General features: G+C 49.1%; 1 protein-coding gene across 1 annotated transcript; it reads left to right on the top strand.

Moving 5' to 3' along the window:
• The first annotated feature begins 626 nt into the window (after positions 1 to 626).
• KPNA6 (karyopherin subunit alpha 6) lies at positions 627 to 17,168 on the top strand. The gene is made up of 14 exons (XM_027728379.2): positions 627 to 680; positions 6,845 to 6,954; positions 7,717 to 7,812; positions 8,490 to 8,589; positions 8,881 to 8,975; positions 9,979 to 10,110; positions 10,335 to 10,423; positions 11,321 to 11,420; positions 12,379 to 12,542; positions 13,237 to 13,315; positions 13,408 to 13,533; positions 14,076 to 14,203; positions 14,596 to 14,774; positions 15,662 to 17,168. The coding sequence occupies exons 1-14, from the start codon at positions 677 to 679 to the stop codon at positions 15,844 to 15,846; spliced, it is 1,587 nt and encodes a 528-aa protein (XP_027584180.1). The 5' UTR covers positions 627 to 676; the 3' UTR covers positions 15,847 to 17,168.
• Positions 17,169 to 17,832: the final 664 nt, after the last annotated feature.

Genomic DNA, 17,832 nt, shown 5'->3' with positions numbered 1-17,832 from the left:
GGGTATGAAGGGATGGGACACAAGGGATAGGATACAAGGGACAGGGTATGAAGAGATGGGACATGGATGAGGTGGGACACAAGGGTCAGGATATGAGTGATGGGACACAAAGGGATGGAGATGGGATGGAACATGAGTGATAGGACATGAGTGCTGGGACACAGGTGATGGGATGGGAGGGACATGAGGGGGCAGGGTGGGAAGGAATGGGATGTGAATGGGGGGGAACAAGGGCTGGGACACAAGGGTCAGGACATGAGTGATGGTACACGATTAATGGGACACAAGGACATGAGTGACGGGACATCAGTGACGGGACATCAGTGACGGGTGACAGGACACCACTGGCAGGACACGAGGGAATGGGACACAAGTGAAGGGACACAAGTGACAGGAAACCAGTGGCAGGCGACACGACACGAGTGATGAGACACAGGTGACAGGACACAGTGACAAGTGACACGACACGAGTGACACGACGCGACCTCCGGGCCAGTCCCGCCCCCGCCCGCTGGGGGGCGCTCGAGCGCCGCGGCCCCGCCCCTCCCCTCGCGACCGCCCCGCCCCTCCCAGCGCGCACAGGTTTGTCCCCGCGCGGCCGCCGTCCGGCCCGCGCCCCGCCCGGTGCCGCCATATTGTGGCCGCCGCCACCGGAGCCGCTGCCGGAGTCGCCGCGATGGGTGAGAGGCGAGAGGACTTTGGGGAGCTCGGGGGGCTGCGGGAGCGGCCGCGGGGGCTCCGGGCACGGTCGGGGAGACAGCACAGGCTGAAAGGGTCACCCTGTAGCCGGGCGGCAGGCACAGCCCGCCCGCCCCGCGCCGCCGCCGCCCGCGCCCCTCACCGGCTCCCCGGGGCTGAGGGCGAAGGGCCCCGCGGCGCCGCTGAGTCACCCCGGGGACGGCTCCGGGGGCTCGGGGGGACGCTGGGGAGGGCTCTCGGTGAGGGGCACGGGGCACGGGGGTTGTTACCGCTCCGGGCAGCGCCAACAGCGACTTTGGGGCGCTCCGAGGGGGGGGCGGGAGCTCTGAGGGGGCTTAATGCTGAAATCGCCCGGGTTTGGGGGTTTGGTGCTGAAATCCCCCGGGTTTGGGGTGTCGGTACTCTAATACCCCTGGTTTGGGGTATTAATGCTGAAATACTCAGGTTTGGGGGTGTCAGTGCTGTAAAATTATGATTTTAGGGTGTGTTAGTGCTGTAATACCCCAGTTTTGAGGTGTCAGTGCTGAAATACTCTGATTTTGGAGTATTTGGGGCTGTTCCTGCTGCACCCACCGAGGTCAAACCCTAGGGAGGGACCCGCTGCAGCCGAACCTCCATCAAAGGCTCTGCGGCTGCTTCGTTTAAATTCTCAGATTGCTGTTCAATTTAAACTCTGAACTTTGCAAGAGTTCAGGGCTCGGGTGAGATCCAAGTCACCTCTTCACGGTTCTGATAACCCAGCAGGGCTTTGTGGCTTCTGTAAAATAAACCTTCAGCCCCAGTGTCACCATAAACGTGGGTGGCACGGGCAGATGTGCAGGGAAGGAGTGGAGGAGTTTATTTCCATCTCTATAAACACCAATAAATACACTTAAAGGCTCCCAGAGGTTGCAAGCAGGTCTCTGGTGGCTGCAAATAAATCACAGCTGAGCGTTGCCCTTCAGAAGGTGCTTTAATACCAGGGGGTTTTTATTTTGATGTACCTGAAGTGTTCAGGGAGGAGAGGTGGCTTTTTTCTGAGGGCTCAAGTAGTAAGACAGGGTTTGGATGGTGAGGTGGAAAAGCCAAGCCTGGAGCAGCCGTGTTCTCCTTAAAGCAGAGTGAGGATCCCGTGGAAGGAAGGATTAAGGTTTTATCATTTTTTCCCTGGAATGTTGTCTTTTTAACCAGGCCTGCTTCAGAAGCTTAAAGTGACAGAGAGTGGGTTTAGGTTGGATATTGGGAAGAAATTCTTGGCTGTGAGGGTGGGGAGGCCCTGGCACAGGTTGCCCAGAGAAGCTGTGGCTGCCCCATCCCTGGAAGTGTCCAAGGCCAGGTTGGAGCAATTGGTCTAGTGGAAGGTGTCCCTGCCCATGGCAGGAGGTGGAATCTTTAAGGTCCCTTCCAACCCAAACCACTCTGGGATTCTGTGAAGCTTTAAAAATGCCCTTTGGGGTGGGCTCCTGCTTGTCATGGTCCTATCAGGAACTTCCCTCTCCAACCCCTCCTGTGATGTTCCAGGACAAGTCTGGGACAGTCTCCATGTGTGCAGTGGCTGCTGCACCTCCCCAGCCCCGAACAGCTTTTAAATCTTAATTTATAACTCGAGATGTAAAACCTCAGCTGGCAGCTTTGAGGAGAAAAATGTCCTTGGGCCTCTTGTGAAACATCTGAAAACTGCTGGAGCACTTTTATCTGGAGCTGAGGAGTCTGCACAGGAGCTTCCCATCCTCCCCACCACTGCACTTTGAGTTTAATATCCCCCTCCCTTGAATTATCCTAATGAAACATTTATTTTAAAATAAACCTAGACTGATTTTTTTCATCGTTTTGGGTGAGAGGGTAAATGGGGACAGCAAGGTTGTTACCCTTTCCTGCAAAGTGCAGGCTGAGGGTGCTGGATTTTTTGTCAGCAGTTGTGACACTGTTGGAGGTTCTCATTAGTTCACTCCTCATTTGCTATGCAAATTAGGTATTTAAATGCATTTATATGCATTAAATGCTCAATTCTTAATAAAACTCCTCTGCCTGATGAATTTAACAGTTAATTGGCTGGTTTGCTTTGTTTGCTTGTGTTCAGGAGAGCAAACATGAACTTTGTCAGGGGGAGAGTTTGATCATTACAGTCGTGCAAGAGTGAAAGTCCTGATTCCTTCAGGCTTTCAAAGTCCTGATTCCTTCAGGCTTTCAAAGTCCTGATTCCTTCAGGCTTTCAAAGTCTTGATTCCTTCAGGCCTCCAGCTCTGGGGCTGGGGAGGTCCAGATAAATCTGCTTAGCAAGTCACACAGTCCTGCTTGTTTCTGAGGCAAAGCTCACATTGGAAAGGATGGATTTATTGGAATTTTATATCCTTCTGAGTGTTTCTGGGTTTTTTTTAACCTGGAACTCTTGTGGGTTGATTTTGAGGTGATGTAGCCAAAGTTAATCCCTGTTTTAGGGACTGTTGCAAAGGACTCTCAGGTGACACTTGTGCTTGATCATTCCACCCTTAAGGAAATCTGAATGTCTCAGGTTGAAGAGGATTTAAATCCCCCAAACCTCAGATTTTTGGGGTGAAAAGATCAAATCAGGAGGAGGCAGCGTTGAAATTACCGTGTTGGCAACTGGGCTGAGGAGTGGGGTGGGTTCTTTTCCATCCAAAGGGAATCCTATTCTTGGTGCTGTGAGACTTAATTTCCCCCAAAGAGAATTTCTGCCTGTCCCTTCCCCCTCCCAGCCCTGGCCCTCGGCGAGGGTTGCACATTCCAGCGGTGATATCACATCCCTGGCTCTGGGAGCTGAACCGGGAGGGATCGAGCCAATGGAGCCGAATAGCTGCGGGGAGAAGGGATTTACCGGCACAGCGTGTCCCGGGGGGCGGGGACAGGGACCCGGGAGACGGGGACAGGCTCTGGGGGAGCCTCTGTGGTGACCTGTTCGTGGGAAACACTCGAATAACCCCTGTGAGAACGTGAAAGAGCAGAGCAAACGTGCAAAGCAGACCTGCAGGAGTGACAGCCACTTCTCCAGGCTTTAAGGGCAGCTGGTGTAATTCCAGGGCGACAGGGAAAGCCCTGAGTTGCTGATTATTTGACAGGATTTCTTGTGTGGTTGTTCTCCTGTTTAGCTTCGTTTTCCCTCTGTCTTCTGAGCAAAGTGATTTTTTTTTGCCCCCTTTTTTCTGTTAACTCACTGCAAAACTATCAAAGTGACAGTAAAAGCCTCTGGTTTTGACTAATTTCTGGTAGCAGCTCAGAGCTGTCTTTTTATACAGTGTATACAAATAATTCAACTGCTTTTATGTATTTATTACAACCAACTTCATTTAATTTGTGTTTAAGTAGTACAGATTATTTAGTCTTTTCTTTCTATAGTTTCAAATGCTAAAGTCGTCGTGGACACGCTTTTTCTGGAAGAGAATCCTCTGGAGATGTTAAATATGTTAAACAGCAGGAGGAGCTGGGAGGCTCCTCTGGGATTTCAGGGAAGGGGATGACATGGAGAAACCCAGGGAATGTGGTCAGGAAGGTTTGTCCCATGAAGCTCAGTAGTTCACTGAGTGTGTTTTGCTGCCACTTGTCTGATTTAGGGGAGGTTTTGCTGTAAATGACCAAGTTTATCCTATCCCAGGGAAAACTTGGGTGAAGGGGCCTTTGGAGGTCACCTGGCTCGGAGCTGGGAATGTCCCCAGCGGACACTAATTGGCAGATTAGTGCTGATGAAGTTCATCAAGTGTATTTATTTACACTTGCATCATTCCCCAGCCCTTCCCCACTCCAAGGGCTGTCAGCCCTCCTGGCCAGGCCGTGCCACAGGGATTAACAGACACTTTTAGAAGGTTCCCTTTGGAAGATTCCCTCAGTGAAAGGGTGTTTTGGCTTAAAAAGAGCCGTGTCAGGTCTGTCAGTGAGTTCCTGGCCCGGCCTTTCACTCTGACTCAGCAGCAGAAGTCCCTGCAGTGACTCAGCTCCCCGGGGTTTAATCAGCAGCTGAATAAAAGGTTTGAAGCAAATGCTTTTTGTCGTGCAGAGAAATGGGAAGAGGCAGATCTGGATTCCTGATCCAGGAATATCAAGGAGCTGTTATAATCTTGGCCCTGGAAGTACAGTTTTGGCTGAGCTGCTGCAGTTTCTGTTGGCTTTACACAGGGTTTGAGTGCTCTGCTCAGCCTTCAAAGTCAACCTTTCACGCTGTTTTTCCTTTCTTTTAAGTGGTAAATACCTTCTCATGCCTCAATTTATAAGGATTGCTTCCCCATTCCTGACAGCCCAGCTTCTCCAAAGGCCTGATTTTAGTGGGTTTTGTGGGTATTCCCACTGATAGAATTTGAGTTCATAATTCACAGCCTGACTTGCAGATGAACTGGATGTTTTGTCCTGTAACACCACAGAGTACACAGTTTGTCCATGCCTGGAATCCTGCTGTTTGATTCCATGTTTCTGGGCCTGCTGGAATCCCCGGTTCCTACAGCGTCTGACCCCACTGTGAGGTCCTGATCCTGCATTTGTCACATCCATCCATTGCCTGGAAATGGGTCACAGATCAGCATTCTCATGTCATTCAAGTACTGACACAGATGATGGGCTGGGAAAAGCCAACGGAAATCATCTGCAGAGATGAAAGTGTGGGAGAGGAAAATAGGAAATTTAGTCCCAGAAAGTGTTGCACAGTGATGTGAAAAAACACTCCTCAGGGCTTGTTGTATCTTTGGGGTTTCCCTGCAGGATGACTGTGTTCTTGATGCTCTGGCACAAAAAAAAAAAAAAAAGCCATAAAGGACAAAGTGCTGAGTGTTCCTGGGTGTTCCTGAGTCCTCAGTGTGTCTCTGGCTGTTCCCCAGCTCTGGGGTTGCAGAGCTGAGTGGGGCTGGGCCAGTTTGGAGGCAGCTGAACTGTCATGTGTCCCTTGGCTATTTATATGACTGCCTTTTTCCTCCTCCTCTTCTTAAAAAACCACCTTTTAATTGGAGACTTGGGTTCTTAAATTGTTTTCGGGATTAAGCTTTCAACTCTTACTCTCCTGTGTGGCTGCAGGAGCTGCCAGCATTGGGGTGATAATATGAATGCACAACCTATAATATTTTAACAGGTAGTTAAATACACTTTCTGAATTAAAATCTATATGTAGATGACACCTTGCTACTGTACAGACACAAATCTGTAGATTTGCATCTTGTTTGGTGTCTTTTGGGCTGTTTTGGGAAATCATAGAGCTGAAAGTATTTTGTTAAATGATTAATTCTCCCGGTTGTTTTCTCTTTCCGTAGCAATGAAATGCTGGATATTTGTGTGTTGTGTGTGTCTCCTCTTGGCTTGTCTGTGGGTTTTAGGGACTGAAACTTCTCCACTTGATCTTGGAAGGGCTCCAGAGTGGCTGCAGGCAGTTGATAAGTCTGAAACTTTCTGTAAGCCACGGGGCTGAGGGTGCCTCGGGCTTGAAAGTGGGGCACAAGGAGATAACACTGCAAACTTCCACAAAACACTTCCCTTGGCAGCTGGGAGAAAACAAAGATAGTGGTGCCCAAGTGAGCTGTGGAGGAGTAACTTTGTTCAGGGTTAGTTGTGACTCCGATTCCTTCCTGTCCTGAGAAGGGCACAGATGTGCAAATAATCTGTATCCAAAACAGGAGAGCTTGGAGAGATTCAGAAGGACTTTTGCAGCTGGATGGGTGAGGAGCTGCCATCCTTTCATACTTGGGTTACTGCTTGGCCCTGGCTGCCTTGAACTGTGCCAGATAGTGGAGTGTCACTTCCCTGACCTGGGGGCAAACACACAGGGAATCAGGTTGGAATTGCTGCATTAGTCAGCTGTGAACCAGCAGAATAAGTAGGTCAGGGACTGAGGCAGCACCTGGTGGGACACACGTGGCCTGTACCTCGTGTACAGCTCTGTGCTTGCAAGGGGTTATTGTGATCATAAAATCAAGGCCTTGGTTCTGTTGGGTTTTTTTCTGCTTGGGGGTAAAAAATGTCCAGGTGTGGTTTATGCCGTGGTGACACCAGGGAGGTTACTTTGGTTTTGGGTAGAAATTGAGTTTAGTTGTGCACTTGGAGTAAATAAATCCGTTTAGTCTGGGTATTCCCTGCTCCATGCACAGGGAGTTCCTTGTCAGGAAGGACAGGTGGATGAAGGAGCAGAGAGTGACAGGAGCTCTGAGGCAGGATTCTCTTTGTTTTCTCTTCACAGAAAACTATCGAATGAAGAGTTACAAGAACAAAGCCCTAAATCTCGAGGAAATGAGGCGGAGAAGAGAAGAGGAAGGAATTCAACTGCGCAAACAGAAACGAGAGCAACAGGTAACTGTCATCTTGAGTAGGTTGTGTTCAGCCTTAACACAACCAAGATTGTGCTGCTGCCTAACTGGAATCATCAAGGATCTGTGCATTAAGGTTTGTTGGCAGTCCTCTTATTTTTTTCCTGTTCTAACTGAGATCATGCTTTTCTCTTTTTCTTTGTACCCAGTTCACACCAAGAGCTTTCCAAGCACTTTCTCCTTGGGGTACTGGAGGTTTTTTTGTTCACAGATCCTTGTTGTTAAAGGTGGTGGTGTTTTTTTGGTGGTGTGCTTTGTTTTGGTTTTTTTTTTTTTTTAATTAGTGAATGGGATTATTTCCTCGAGAAACAGGAAGAGCAAGTGAAAGTTTGGGCTGTGTGTATTTCTTAACTCTGAGATGTGGGATTTTTTTGGCTTGGAGGTCTATGAAAGCACGAGGTGATGTGTGTGGGACTAAATATTTGCTCTGTGAGAACATCACCTACCAACTGCCTTCTGCCCAGTTTCCCTGACTTGTTAGATCAAATTCTGCACTGCCTGTACCAGTGTCTGAGTGACTTGGGCATTTGCATATCTGAGGGCAAGACTTAGCATGTTTTACTGTTGGGGTTTGTGTGCCAGACTAGTCCTGAGAGTGCAGAGCTGTTATTAATGACCACTTTTTTATTCAGGTTGCCTTCAGTCTTAGCTGAAGGGATCCTGGTTGAGGAACAAGAATGTCTAGTTGTGGAGCCTGTTCACCGTTGCTTTCTAATAACAATTCCTGTGCTTTGTTCCCCACCAGCTCTTTAAAAGGAGGAATGTGGAGTTGATCAATGAGGATGACTCCATGTGTGATAGTCACCTTGTGGATTCCTACGTTAGTTCCACAACATGTGGGGTAAGGTGCCTTTCCTTGTTCCAGCTGTGCCTTCAGATTTAATCCTTTGGGGGTGGTGAGGCCCTGGCACAGGTTGCCCAGAGAAGCTGTGGCTGCCCCATCCCTGGAAGTGTCCAAGGCCAGGTTGGAGCAATTGGTCTAGTGGAAGGTGTCCCTCCCCATGGAAGGGAATGGAACTGGATTATCTTTAAGGCCCCTTCCAACAGGGACCATTCTGGGATTCTGTGATGGCATGGAAGTGACAGACATCAATATTTTTGTTTTATCCCTTTTTAGAGGACTGATGTCACTTGTGCAGCTGGAAGAGCCACAAACCCTTGGCCAGAATGCAAACAGTAAACTTATTCCCAGTGGGACTCCAGTGGAGCCCTGAGCCTTGTAAAGCTCAGCCAGGGAATCACCATCCCGCTGGTTTATCAAGGGTTATTTCCAGCTGCATGTTCAAAATCCCCCTCTAGAGCCTTCCACATTTACCCCCTTCCACCCAACAGCATTGCAAGTGTTACTGCAGTGAACTGGAAAAGTCTCTCAGGAAGTAAATAGTGTGCTGGGATCTCAAAGTTTTAATCTTTGACTCACCAGCTGAGCACAAATCGTGGTGGGTTGTCACGTGTGTGATGCCTTAAATATCTTAGGCTGAAATGGAACCATTTTTCTGTCTCCTCTGCATCTTTCAGGAGGGATTGATCACAGGAGAGATGGTAGAGATGCTTTTCTCAGATGACCCTGACCTACAGCTGGCAACCACTCAGAAATTCAGGAAATTGCTCTCCAAAGGTAAAAATAACTCATCTCTGCCACGGGATCTGGCTTTTGCAAGAGTCTGTGCACGTGTTGCTGTACAGAAGTTTTGCAGCTTTGAGCTAGGGGAAAGAAAGCCATAAACTAGAAATGTGATAATTTCCTGTATTGCTAAGGATTGACAGTTGTGTGAACTGCACAGAAAGTGACTCTGCAGAGTTGTCCTGCTGAGTTCAGTATGACTTGGGATATTAAATTAACCCTTCATGCTTGTTACTCCCCTGCATGAGGCCTGTACACTGTTCTGACACTGCTTTGCTGTTCCAGAGCCAAATCCTCCAATAGATGAAGTGATAAACACTCAGGGAGTGGTGGAGAGATTTGTTGAATTCCTGAAAAGAAGTGAAAATTGCACATTACAGGTAAAGGAGATCATGTTATTAATTCTTCATAGCTCTTTAACCTTTGCTTGACAATGTGAACCTACACATGCTGTCAGGGAAAAGTGATGTTTTGAACCCAAAAAGTGTAGCTTGTATGATCTGTAGGAGAAGACAAAGGTAGCCTGTAGTGCTTAGGCAAAAAAAAGGAAATTATAAATTGCTCTGAATTAAATTCTCGAAGGAATTCTGGCAAAAATCACCCAAGAGAGTTTGGAATTCCCGTATCTGACATTTCTGCTGGGAGCTGGTGGAGCCATGGGATAAACATGCAGGAAGAAATTGTGTGAGGAGAAACCTCCATTATTGGAGGCATTTAAGTAGAGGCCAAGAGTCTGTTAGAAATGGGTTGGGCAGTGCTGCTCCTGCCTGGGGCAGAGGGATGGACTGGGTGGCTTCCTCAGATTCCTTCCAGCTTGGTAATAAGTCTGGTTGCTTTGGAGGGGTTAAAGACACTTCCATACATGGAATTTGATCCGAGTTGATGACTGCTTTCATCTCTTTTCCTGCCCTCTGGCCTCAGGCCATGGACCAGAGGGGCTTAATTTCCAGAAGAACCGAGTGGGAGTTCTGTATTTAAACCAAAGAGAGCCAAAACCAGGGAGTTGCTGCTCAGCTTCCCTTGAACTCGAGGAGTCTTTGGGGCGGCAGATGAAACGTAGAAAACTTTCTGCTTTTGTGTGTTTGTGCTCTGTGTGTCTTCATTTGCCTTGCTGGGGAATGGTTGTGGAGGTGAAGTGACGTGGTGTGACCGGTGGTGACGCCTTCACTCGCTCGTCCTTTGAGCAGCTGTGGCCTCTGAGAGGGTTTTTAGCAGATGTGGCTCTTTTATTGCTCAAGAAAATAAAATCCTTCGATTGTTGAGGCGTCCTCTTGTGATGTGCTTCCTTTCCCTCACAGTGAAAGAATCACAGCCCAAATGTGATGATTTTGCCAAATCAGGCTTGTTTTACTGATTCTTTTGTCGCTGGTTTGCCTGTTTCAGTTTGAAGCTGCGTGGGCACTGACGAATATTGCATCAGGGACTTCCCAACAAACAAAAATAGTCATTGAGGCTGGGGCGGTTCCCATATTTATAGAGCTGTTAAACTCTGACTTTGAGGATGTTCAGGAGCAGGTAAGGACCACTCCTTACTTTGGGGCTGGGGGATGAACCACAGTGGGTTGCACACCATAAAATGCAGTGTTTAAAATGAGTGACTGGTGTCTCCCAGCTGGCTCCACACCACAGGTGGAAGTGTTGTTTGCCTGGAATTAGGGGAAGATGCTTTCTTAGCACACTGCCTTGTTCTTCCTCTGTTAGAAACTGTGAATGCTAAAACTGTTGCTGTTTCCTTTCAGGCTGTCTGGGCATTGGGGAACATTGCTGGAGACAGCTCTGTGTGTAGAGATTATGTCCTTAACTGCGCTATCCTTCCTCCCTTATTAATGTGAGTAGCCATGAACACTTGCCAGTGCAGTTCTTGGAGTCCCATTGTGCCACAGCAGCAGTACTGGAGCTGGGCCAGTAGATTCCCTGGTGGTGATCACTGGGAATCAAACCACTGGTACCAGATTAACTCCCAGTTCAGACAAGGATCTGATGGATGGAGTGGGACTCGGTGGATAACAGGCCTTCTCACAGCCCTCCACACTGCTCTGCATGTGGAGTGGGTGCTGCTGCAGTGTGCTGGTCCATCTGGAGTCACAGGGTGTCTCTCAGGTCCTGCTCTCTGCTTGGGATATGGATACCAGGGGCTTGGGGTGGGAGCAGGTCTCTATACACCCCCTCTCCCAGCGTGGTGCACACCCCCCACAGTCAGACCCATCTGTCAGGCTCTCATAGCCCTGGAAAGAATTAATCTTCATCCCATCCCTGGAAAACTAATGCCATGTCACAAATGGCTTGTTTTCCTGCTCCTGGTGTCAGTGCCCTGTCCCGGGGGGCTGCCTGACTCCTCATCCCACAGGACTCACCGTCCTCCTCAGAGCTCAGAGTCTGAGCAGTTCATGTCACCCGGTCTCTGCTGAGGGCTGGGAGTGTCTGGGCTGAACTGGAACCTGGAGCTGCACTTCACTCATGTGCCCTTCCTTCTGCAACCTGCCTAAGGTGGAAGTTGCCTTCCTGCCCCATGTCCCTTGGCACTGTTGGGAATTACAGCTATTTATCCTAAGTGGTCTCATATCACTTCTCTTGCTCGTTGAGAGGCTCAGGTGACAAACAGCATGGCTTGAGCTACACCCAGTGAAGTAGTGCTTTGACTTCCTTAAAATCATACTGGTTTTAATGCTTTTGATTCCCTTGACTTCCACATAAGGATCATAATTCCTGGTGATTCTCTCTTTAGGCTCCTTACGACGTCCACCAGGTTGACAATGACACGAAATGCTGTCTGGGCCTTGTCAAACCTGTGCAGAGGGAAGAGTCCCCCACCTGAATTTGATAAGGTGAGAATAAATGCCTTGTGGGCAGAACAGGTGGCAGGGAAACACCCAGTTAAGATGTTTGTCCGAGTTATTTTGGGCTGTTGGACTCCTCTCAGTCATTCCATGTGGGAACAGGGTGAGCTTCTTCCTGCTGAGGTGGATCTGGTTGTTCAGATGTTTGTAATTTCCTGCCAACCTTTCTGCCATCAGCTGGACCCCTCAAGTAGGACACAGGCCAAGGCTTCCTTGCAAGGTTTCTCTATCTAAAAATGGGTTTATCTAAAAAGGGTTTACCCTTTTGTTATGAACTCTCTGGAAATTTGAGACTTCACTCAAATTACCACTAAAAAGTTTTCTGAGACTTGAAATGCTACAAAGCAGGAGTCCTGTAGCCACATGGGAGCTGTGGCAGCTTTCCCTTTCCTGGGAGCCTAAGAAAAGGTCCTGCTGGCCTTTCAGGTGTCTCATCCTTCTTTGGTGGAACAAAAATATTTTAAATCAGTGTGTTATCACTTTTCTTAAGTGAAAGCTCCCATGTCAAAGCTGGGAAGCCTGTGGTGAGGGATGAAATCTGAATTGAGTGTAAGCAGAAACCCACTTAAAAGTGATTGAGATACTCAGAGGTGTAACCTGATGGTTGCTGCTTTGAATTATGAAGAGTCAGAAATGGAGCAGAGCTCTTCCCCAGGAATATAAGGAGTTTCCAAGGGGTGACTTGCCTCAGGAGTCTGGACTGGGTCTGGGAGGATGTAATTTGAGTGTAGCAATGAAGCTGTTGGGGTGGCTTTGGTCGCTGTGATTAGGAGGTGTGGGAAGCTGCTGATTTGGGGGAAGGAACCTGTGGCCATGCAGGAACCTGTGGCCATGCAGGAACCTGTGGCCATGCAGGCCTTGTCTCAGCAGCTGGTCAGTGGTGTTGGCCTGCAGGGGTGGTGGTCCTGGGCAGGGTGACTAACCCAGCTGGTGGCTGTTGTTCCAGGTGTCTCCCTGCCTGCCAGTGTTGTCCAGGTTGTTGTTCAACAGCGACTCTGACCTGCTGGCAGATGCCTGCTGGGCCCTTTCCTACCTGTCAGATGGTCCCAACGAGAAGATCCAGGCAGTGGTGGACTCGGGAGTGTGTCGGCGGCTGGTGGAGCTGTTGATGTGAGTACCTGGGGTTGCTGCCTCAGGCAGGAAGCTGAGCATGAATCCATGTCAAATCTGTCAGAGCACTCCACACTTCCTGTGCTCATGGGATCCAGGCACCTGGGCTGACCTGGGAGCAGTTTTGTAGGAGGATCTGGAGCAGGTTCAGAGCTGTAGTTTGCTGGTTCGTCTTCCTGGTTATACTCGACACTAGTGAAGAGACACCTGTGTTGGTCTCAACAGCAGTCCCAAAAATTGCAAATTCACTGATAAAAGAAACCTTACCCCTGTAAATTTCTGAAATTGGAGAGCATGAGTGTGGGCCAGCTACACAGAGAACTTAGGAAGAATTTACTAAGGAAAGATCCAATTCACACTTCTCATCCGTGGAGGGAGAGAGGATTGCAGGGTGTTGTGTGCTCTCAAACTTCAGATGTGCTTATGGAAGCCTGGTTATGAGGCAAATCAAAGAACAGTGGGTAGCAAAAGTCAGCTTGGCTTTGTTTCTCCCGTTATCTCTGTGGAAAAGAGGATTGAGTTGGGATATGTTGCAGTTTTGTTTTCGGTGGCAATACAACTTACTGTGTGTTTCTACATGCCAGGGGATGGATTTCTAAGGAAATAATGCAGAGGAGATAAATGGGGAGAGAATATTCCAAATATCCCAGTGATCTGATGGATTTGCTTGTGTCCTTGCCCCGTTTCCCTGCAGGCACAATGACTACAAAGTGGCCTCCCCAGCTCTGCGGGCAGTTGGCAACATCGTGACAGGGGATGACATTCAGACCCAGGTGAGAGCAGAGGCCTTTCCTGCAGGGAATGCAGTGTCCATCAGCTCCAGACCTGGCACTGGTGATCTCACTTCTGCTTCCTCTCTCCAAAGGTGATTCTAAACTGCTCAGCCCTGCCTTGTCTCCTTCATTTGTTAAGCAGTCCCAAGGAATCCATCAGGAAAGAGGCGTGCTGGACTATATCCAACATCACAGCGGGAAACAGAGCACAAATACAGGTACTTCCTCCTCCCAGATTCCAAGCTCAGCATTAAGGCTTTGCAGCTTTTTCCTTATCTGGCATTTTAGGGGCTGGATTTGTTCACCTCATTCTGCAGTAATTTGCAAATTTGCTGCTCCCAACCATCTGCCAAGGGAGCTGAAAAAGAGCTTGGTGATGGCACCAGCACAGACCAGCCTGAAATGATTCCCACACATTGGATCATTGGAATAACAGGATACAGCCCTTTATTTCTCCATGTTCAGCCCCTTTGAAGCTGGTTGAGTTTTAATTATCCTTTTCCTGACCTACATAGGGAGGCAGATCAGTGCTGAAAGCATTCCCACAGTATTGATGCAATACCAGGGATGGTCTGTCCTGCTGGTTATGGAATATCTCGCGTTAGTAGGATTTGGCTGAGGAATAAACCAGAGGAATCACCGAAACTTGGGGAAGTTTTTGTGTCGGGAAATGGGGGAGAGGTTTCTTCCAGGTGCTGAGAAGCCTTTCTTAGGAATGGTGTTGCCAGTGCCAACCCCTGTCCCTGCCCTCTCTCCCCAGGCAGTGATAGATGCCAACATTTTCCCGGTGCTGATAGAAATCCTGCAGAAGGCGGAATTCCGCACGAGGAAAGAGGCAGCCTGGGCCATCACCAACGCCACCTCAGGAGGGACTCCTGAGCAGATCAGGTATTCCCTGTGGCTCCTCCTGGGGGAAATCCCTTGATGGGAACTGCAGGGCACACTCCAAGCTTTCTGCATGGATAGTTTTAAGACAAGGCTAAATGTCCAAACTTGATGACAGATTAAATTCCAGTGTGGGCTTAATTTTAGCAGCACCTGGACTTTAAAAATAGCTTTTTTTTCTTTTTAAATTAAAGGGAGGTTTCTGAAAACAGGGGCTGTGTATACAAGTGCAAATAAGTGGATAAAAATTAACCTTGCAGAGCAGTAAATACGTATTTTAAGGTAAATTTATGTGGTTTAGATTGACTCGTTTCCTTTGCTCTTTCTGACGGAGCCAAGGTGCTGCTTCCCAGCCCCTGAACACCAAGTGTGTGTTGCTGGTGCTCTCTCTCCAGGTACCTGGTAAATTTGGGTTGTATCAAGCCTCTGTGTGACCTGCTGACTGTCATGGACTCCAAGATTGTTCTGGTGGCATTGAATGGGCTGGAGAACATCCTGAGGCTGGGAGAGCAGGAAGCCAACCAGAGTGGGACTGGGATCAACCCCTACTGCAGCCTGATCGAGGAGGCCTATGGTAGGTGGGGGCCTTGGGCACTGCAGGAGGCACTGAGGGGGTCTGTTGGGTGCTTTCCTGCTGTGTTAAGGGGTTTAGTATGTTCCAAAACAGCCAATATTTGTTCCAAAGTCTCTTCAGACTCGTGATTGGGTGAAGAGAAAATACTTGGAAGTAAAAATTATCAGAATTCTGATCCAGGCTTCCGAGACCTGGAGGCCAAGCTGATTAGTCATGGCTTTCACCAGCTGGCAGTGTTTACTCAGCTCATTTCTGGTTAAAAGTGACAATTCTGGGCCTAAAGTTGCTCAAAGTGTGCCCACTTGAACTCTGGAAATCCAGGGAGAGTTTGCTTTTCCCTGGAGCAACTTAATTTGGTGATGGTGGTTTTTTTTTTTTTTGTCCTTCTCTCAGTGCTTTGAGGAGCAAGTTCCTATTTTGGTCTGGAACTCCCTCTGTACTGCCAGTGTCTGCTTTGCCCTCTGATTATTACACTCTGTGTCCTGATTCTCCCTGTAAGAACAATCCTTGGAATTCTTGGATGTGCAGCAGGGGATTTAATTAGGGCAGCTAAAAGCTGGAGGCTGCAGACCCTGCTCCTTCCCCTCCCTACCCCCTGCAGCTCCCAAATTCCTCACAGCCAGTTGTGGAGGCTAAATCAGATTCCAGTCAAATTAAAACATCTGTATGAGCTGGAAAGACATTAATGCTGCCTGGCAGGGGTGAGATCCTCGAGCAGCTCTGGAATAGCTGCATTTAGGTCTGGATTTAGGTGTCAGAGCTGCTCAGAAAATGCAAATCTCACACAGTGAAGAAGGACGAGGGTGGCAGTGGGAATAAATCTGAGGACGAGCTACCAGAATTTCTTTGTTTCATCGCATTCCAATTTTTTTTTTTTCCCCTGCAAGGTTTGGATAAGATAGAATTCCTCCAGAGCCACGAGAACCAGGAGATCTACCAGAAAGCCTTTGACCTGATTGAGCACTACTTTGGGGTGGAGGACGACTCCTCCGTGGCCCCCCAGGTGGACGAGAACCAGCAGCAATACATCTTCCAGCAATCCGAGGCCCCCATGGATGGTTTCCAGCTATAATGTGCCCTGGGGAGAATTAAAACACGCCACAAACTTTCTGGAAAAGCACCTGGGAGCAGCTGCTGGCCCTTGCTGGGAAGGCTGAACAACACCCTGAGTTTAGGAAACTCTTCTTCCTTCAAACAAAAAATACAAACGGCGCTCGGTCCTTGCGGAAAGAAGGGGATTCTTCTTATCCTTGTTTCTTTTGGCTGCTGCACACGTGTCTTTAATGCAGGAGGGACACGGAGGTGACAAAGTGGCACCTCCTGGTGGCTTGTTCTTTGTGGTGGTCCCTCCCAAATGCAGTTCTTACCTCGGGTACTCCCGTGAGGCTCCGGCGTTGGCTTGGGTGAGGACACAGATCAGAGAGGGAGTTTTCTGGCCACAATAATTCTGGAAAACGTGGGTTGATCTATTTAATTTTTAATTTTTTTCTTTTTTTTTTTTTTTTTGCACATGTTACTCTATTAAGGACTCTTTAATTGGCCAAGAGCAAAGTTTAACCCTGGCCTTCCTCCTTCAGTGGACAGTCCTGGGTGAACCCAGGCCGAGTTCCCTGAAAAAAACGGACAGAAAAACAGGGAAGTTCTCCCACTCTTGGGAAGATTTTTTTTCTTTCTGCTGCTTCCCTTTTGTCTAAATTTTATTTTGTTTGTTTTTGTTTTGTTTGTTTGTTTGTTTTTTTGAAGAACTGCTAGTGGTATTTCCAAGGATTTAAGAAAAAAAAAACAAAAAAAACAAACAAAAAAAGCAACAAGAGCCCAAAGATGGGAACTGGGGTGGGGTTTTTTTCGGAGCAGGAAGCACAGCTACCATTGCACAGGTTTGGTTTGCATTGTACTGACTGACACCAGAGCTCTGAAATGCTGAAACCCACCTTCATCTTTACTTGAAATACTTTATTTTCCATGAGAACATGGGCTGAATTCTGGGGGTTTTTTCCTGCCTTGGGGTGGTTTGATGACTTGGAGGAAGGCTTGGTGGTGACAGGGGTGGTGGGAGCTCCAGCAGCACCAGGTTTCCAGGTTTACATCCTGCTCACAGTTGTGATAATGTACATTTTACTTCCAAAAAAAAAAAAAAGTCAAATCTCTGTATTTTTTATATTATATATAGGTAGATATTTGTCTAATTGGGCCGCAGAGAAAACTATATATGGAATTTCTGCAATTCCTGTAAATAAAGCGCTGTGAGGCAGGAAAACACCTGGAAACCCATGGGCTCAGGGCTGTCCTGCTGCCTCTCCTGTTCCCTCACATCCTGTCTGTGTGAACACGGAGCTGCCTGAGCCCCCTTTGAGTGACTTTGCCACGATTTCATTAAAACCAGAGGAGAACACAGCAGAGTTTTGTGGTGCCGGGGGGGGAGCTGAGCCCCCGCGGGGCTCACGACGGGGGGCGAGGGGGCCCTTGTTGTGCGAGGAATGAACCCCACGGGCGCGGGTGGGCGGGTGGGGTGTGACGGGGGGCTTGGGGCTGGTCTGAGGTTACTCTTTGACCTTCGGGGGGGACGGGAGGGGACCCCGGGGACCGGGAACGCATGAGGTCCGCGCGGGGCATGCTGGGAGTTGTAGTCCCCGGTAGGGCCCGGCGCGGGGCATGCCGGGAACTGTAGGCCACGTTTTCTTCCCTTCCTCCTCCTCCTCTTTTTCTTCTCCCCTCCCCACGAGAGGTATGTCGGCAGCCATAGGCAACAGTTTCCCTTTCTCCTTATCGCTCCCACGCGCGAGGGACAGGCTGGGAGTTGTAGTCCCCAGTGCCGCCGTGCGCGGGGCACGCCGGGAGCTGTAGGCCCCGGTTTCCCTCGTCCTTGCTTTCCTCCTCCTCTTCCTCCTTCTCCTTCTCTCCCTCTCCATTCCCCTGTCCCTCGTCCCGCGCTGTGAACGCCGGGAGTTGGGGGCCGCGCGCGGTGCATGCCGGGAGTTGTAGTTTCCTCCCCCGCTGCCTCCCGCCGCGTCTCCGCGGCGGTTCCCGGCGTGCCCCGCGCGCGGCGGGCGCTGATTGG

Source organism: Pipra filicauda, unplaced genomic scaffold (assembly GCF_003945595.2).
Source record: "Pipra filicauda isolate LSUMZ 115617 unplaced genomic scaffold, ASM394559v2 scaffold531_size399970_pilon, whole genome shotgun sequence".
NCBI lineage: Eukaryota > Metazoa > Chordata > Aves > Passeriformes > Pipridae > Pipra > Pipra filicauda.
The sequence above is the reverse complement of the archived record's forward strand: the minus strand, read 5'-3'. Positions and strand labels throughout refer to the sequence as shown.

Bases quoted from the DNA above. Each gene is read 5' to 3' on its own strand.
- KPNA6 (XM_027728379.2), top strand. The intron at 8,590-8,880 runs GTAAAAATAACT...TTGCTGTTCCAG, and splicing joins CAGGAAATTGCTCTCCAAAG to AGCCAAATCCTCCAATAGAT. The intron at 13,534-14,075 runs GTACTTCCTCCT...CTCTCTCCCCAG, and splicing joins GAAACAGAGCACAAATACAG to GCAGTGATAGATGCCAACAT.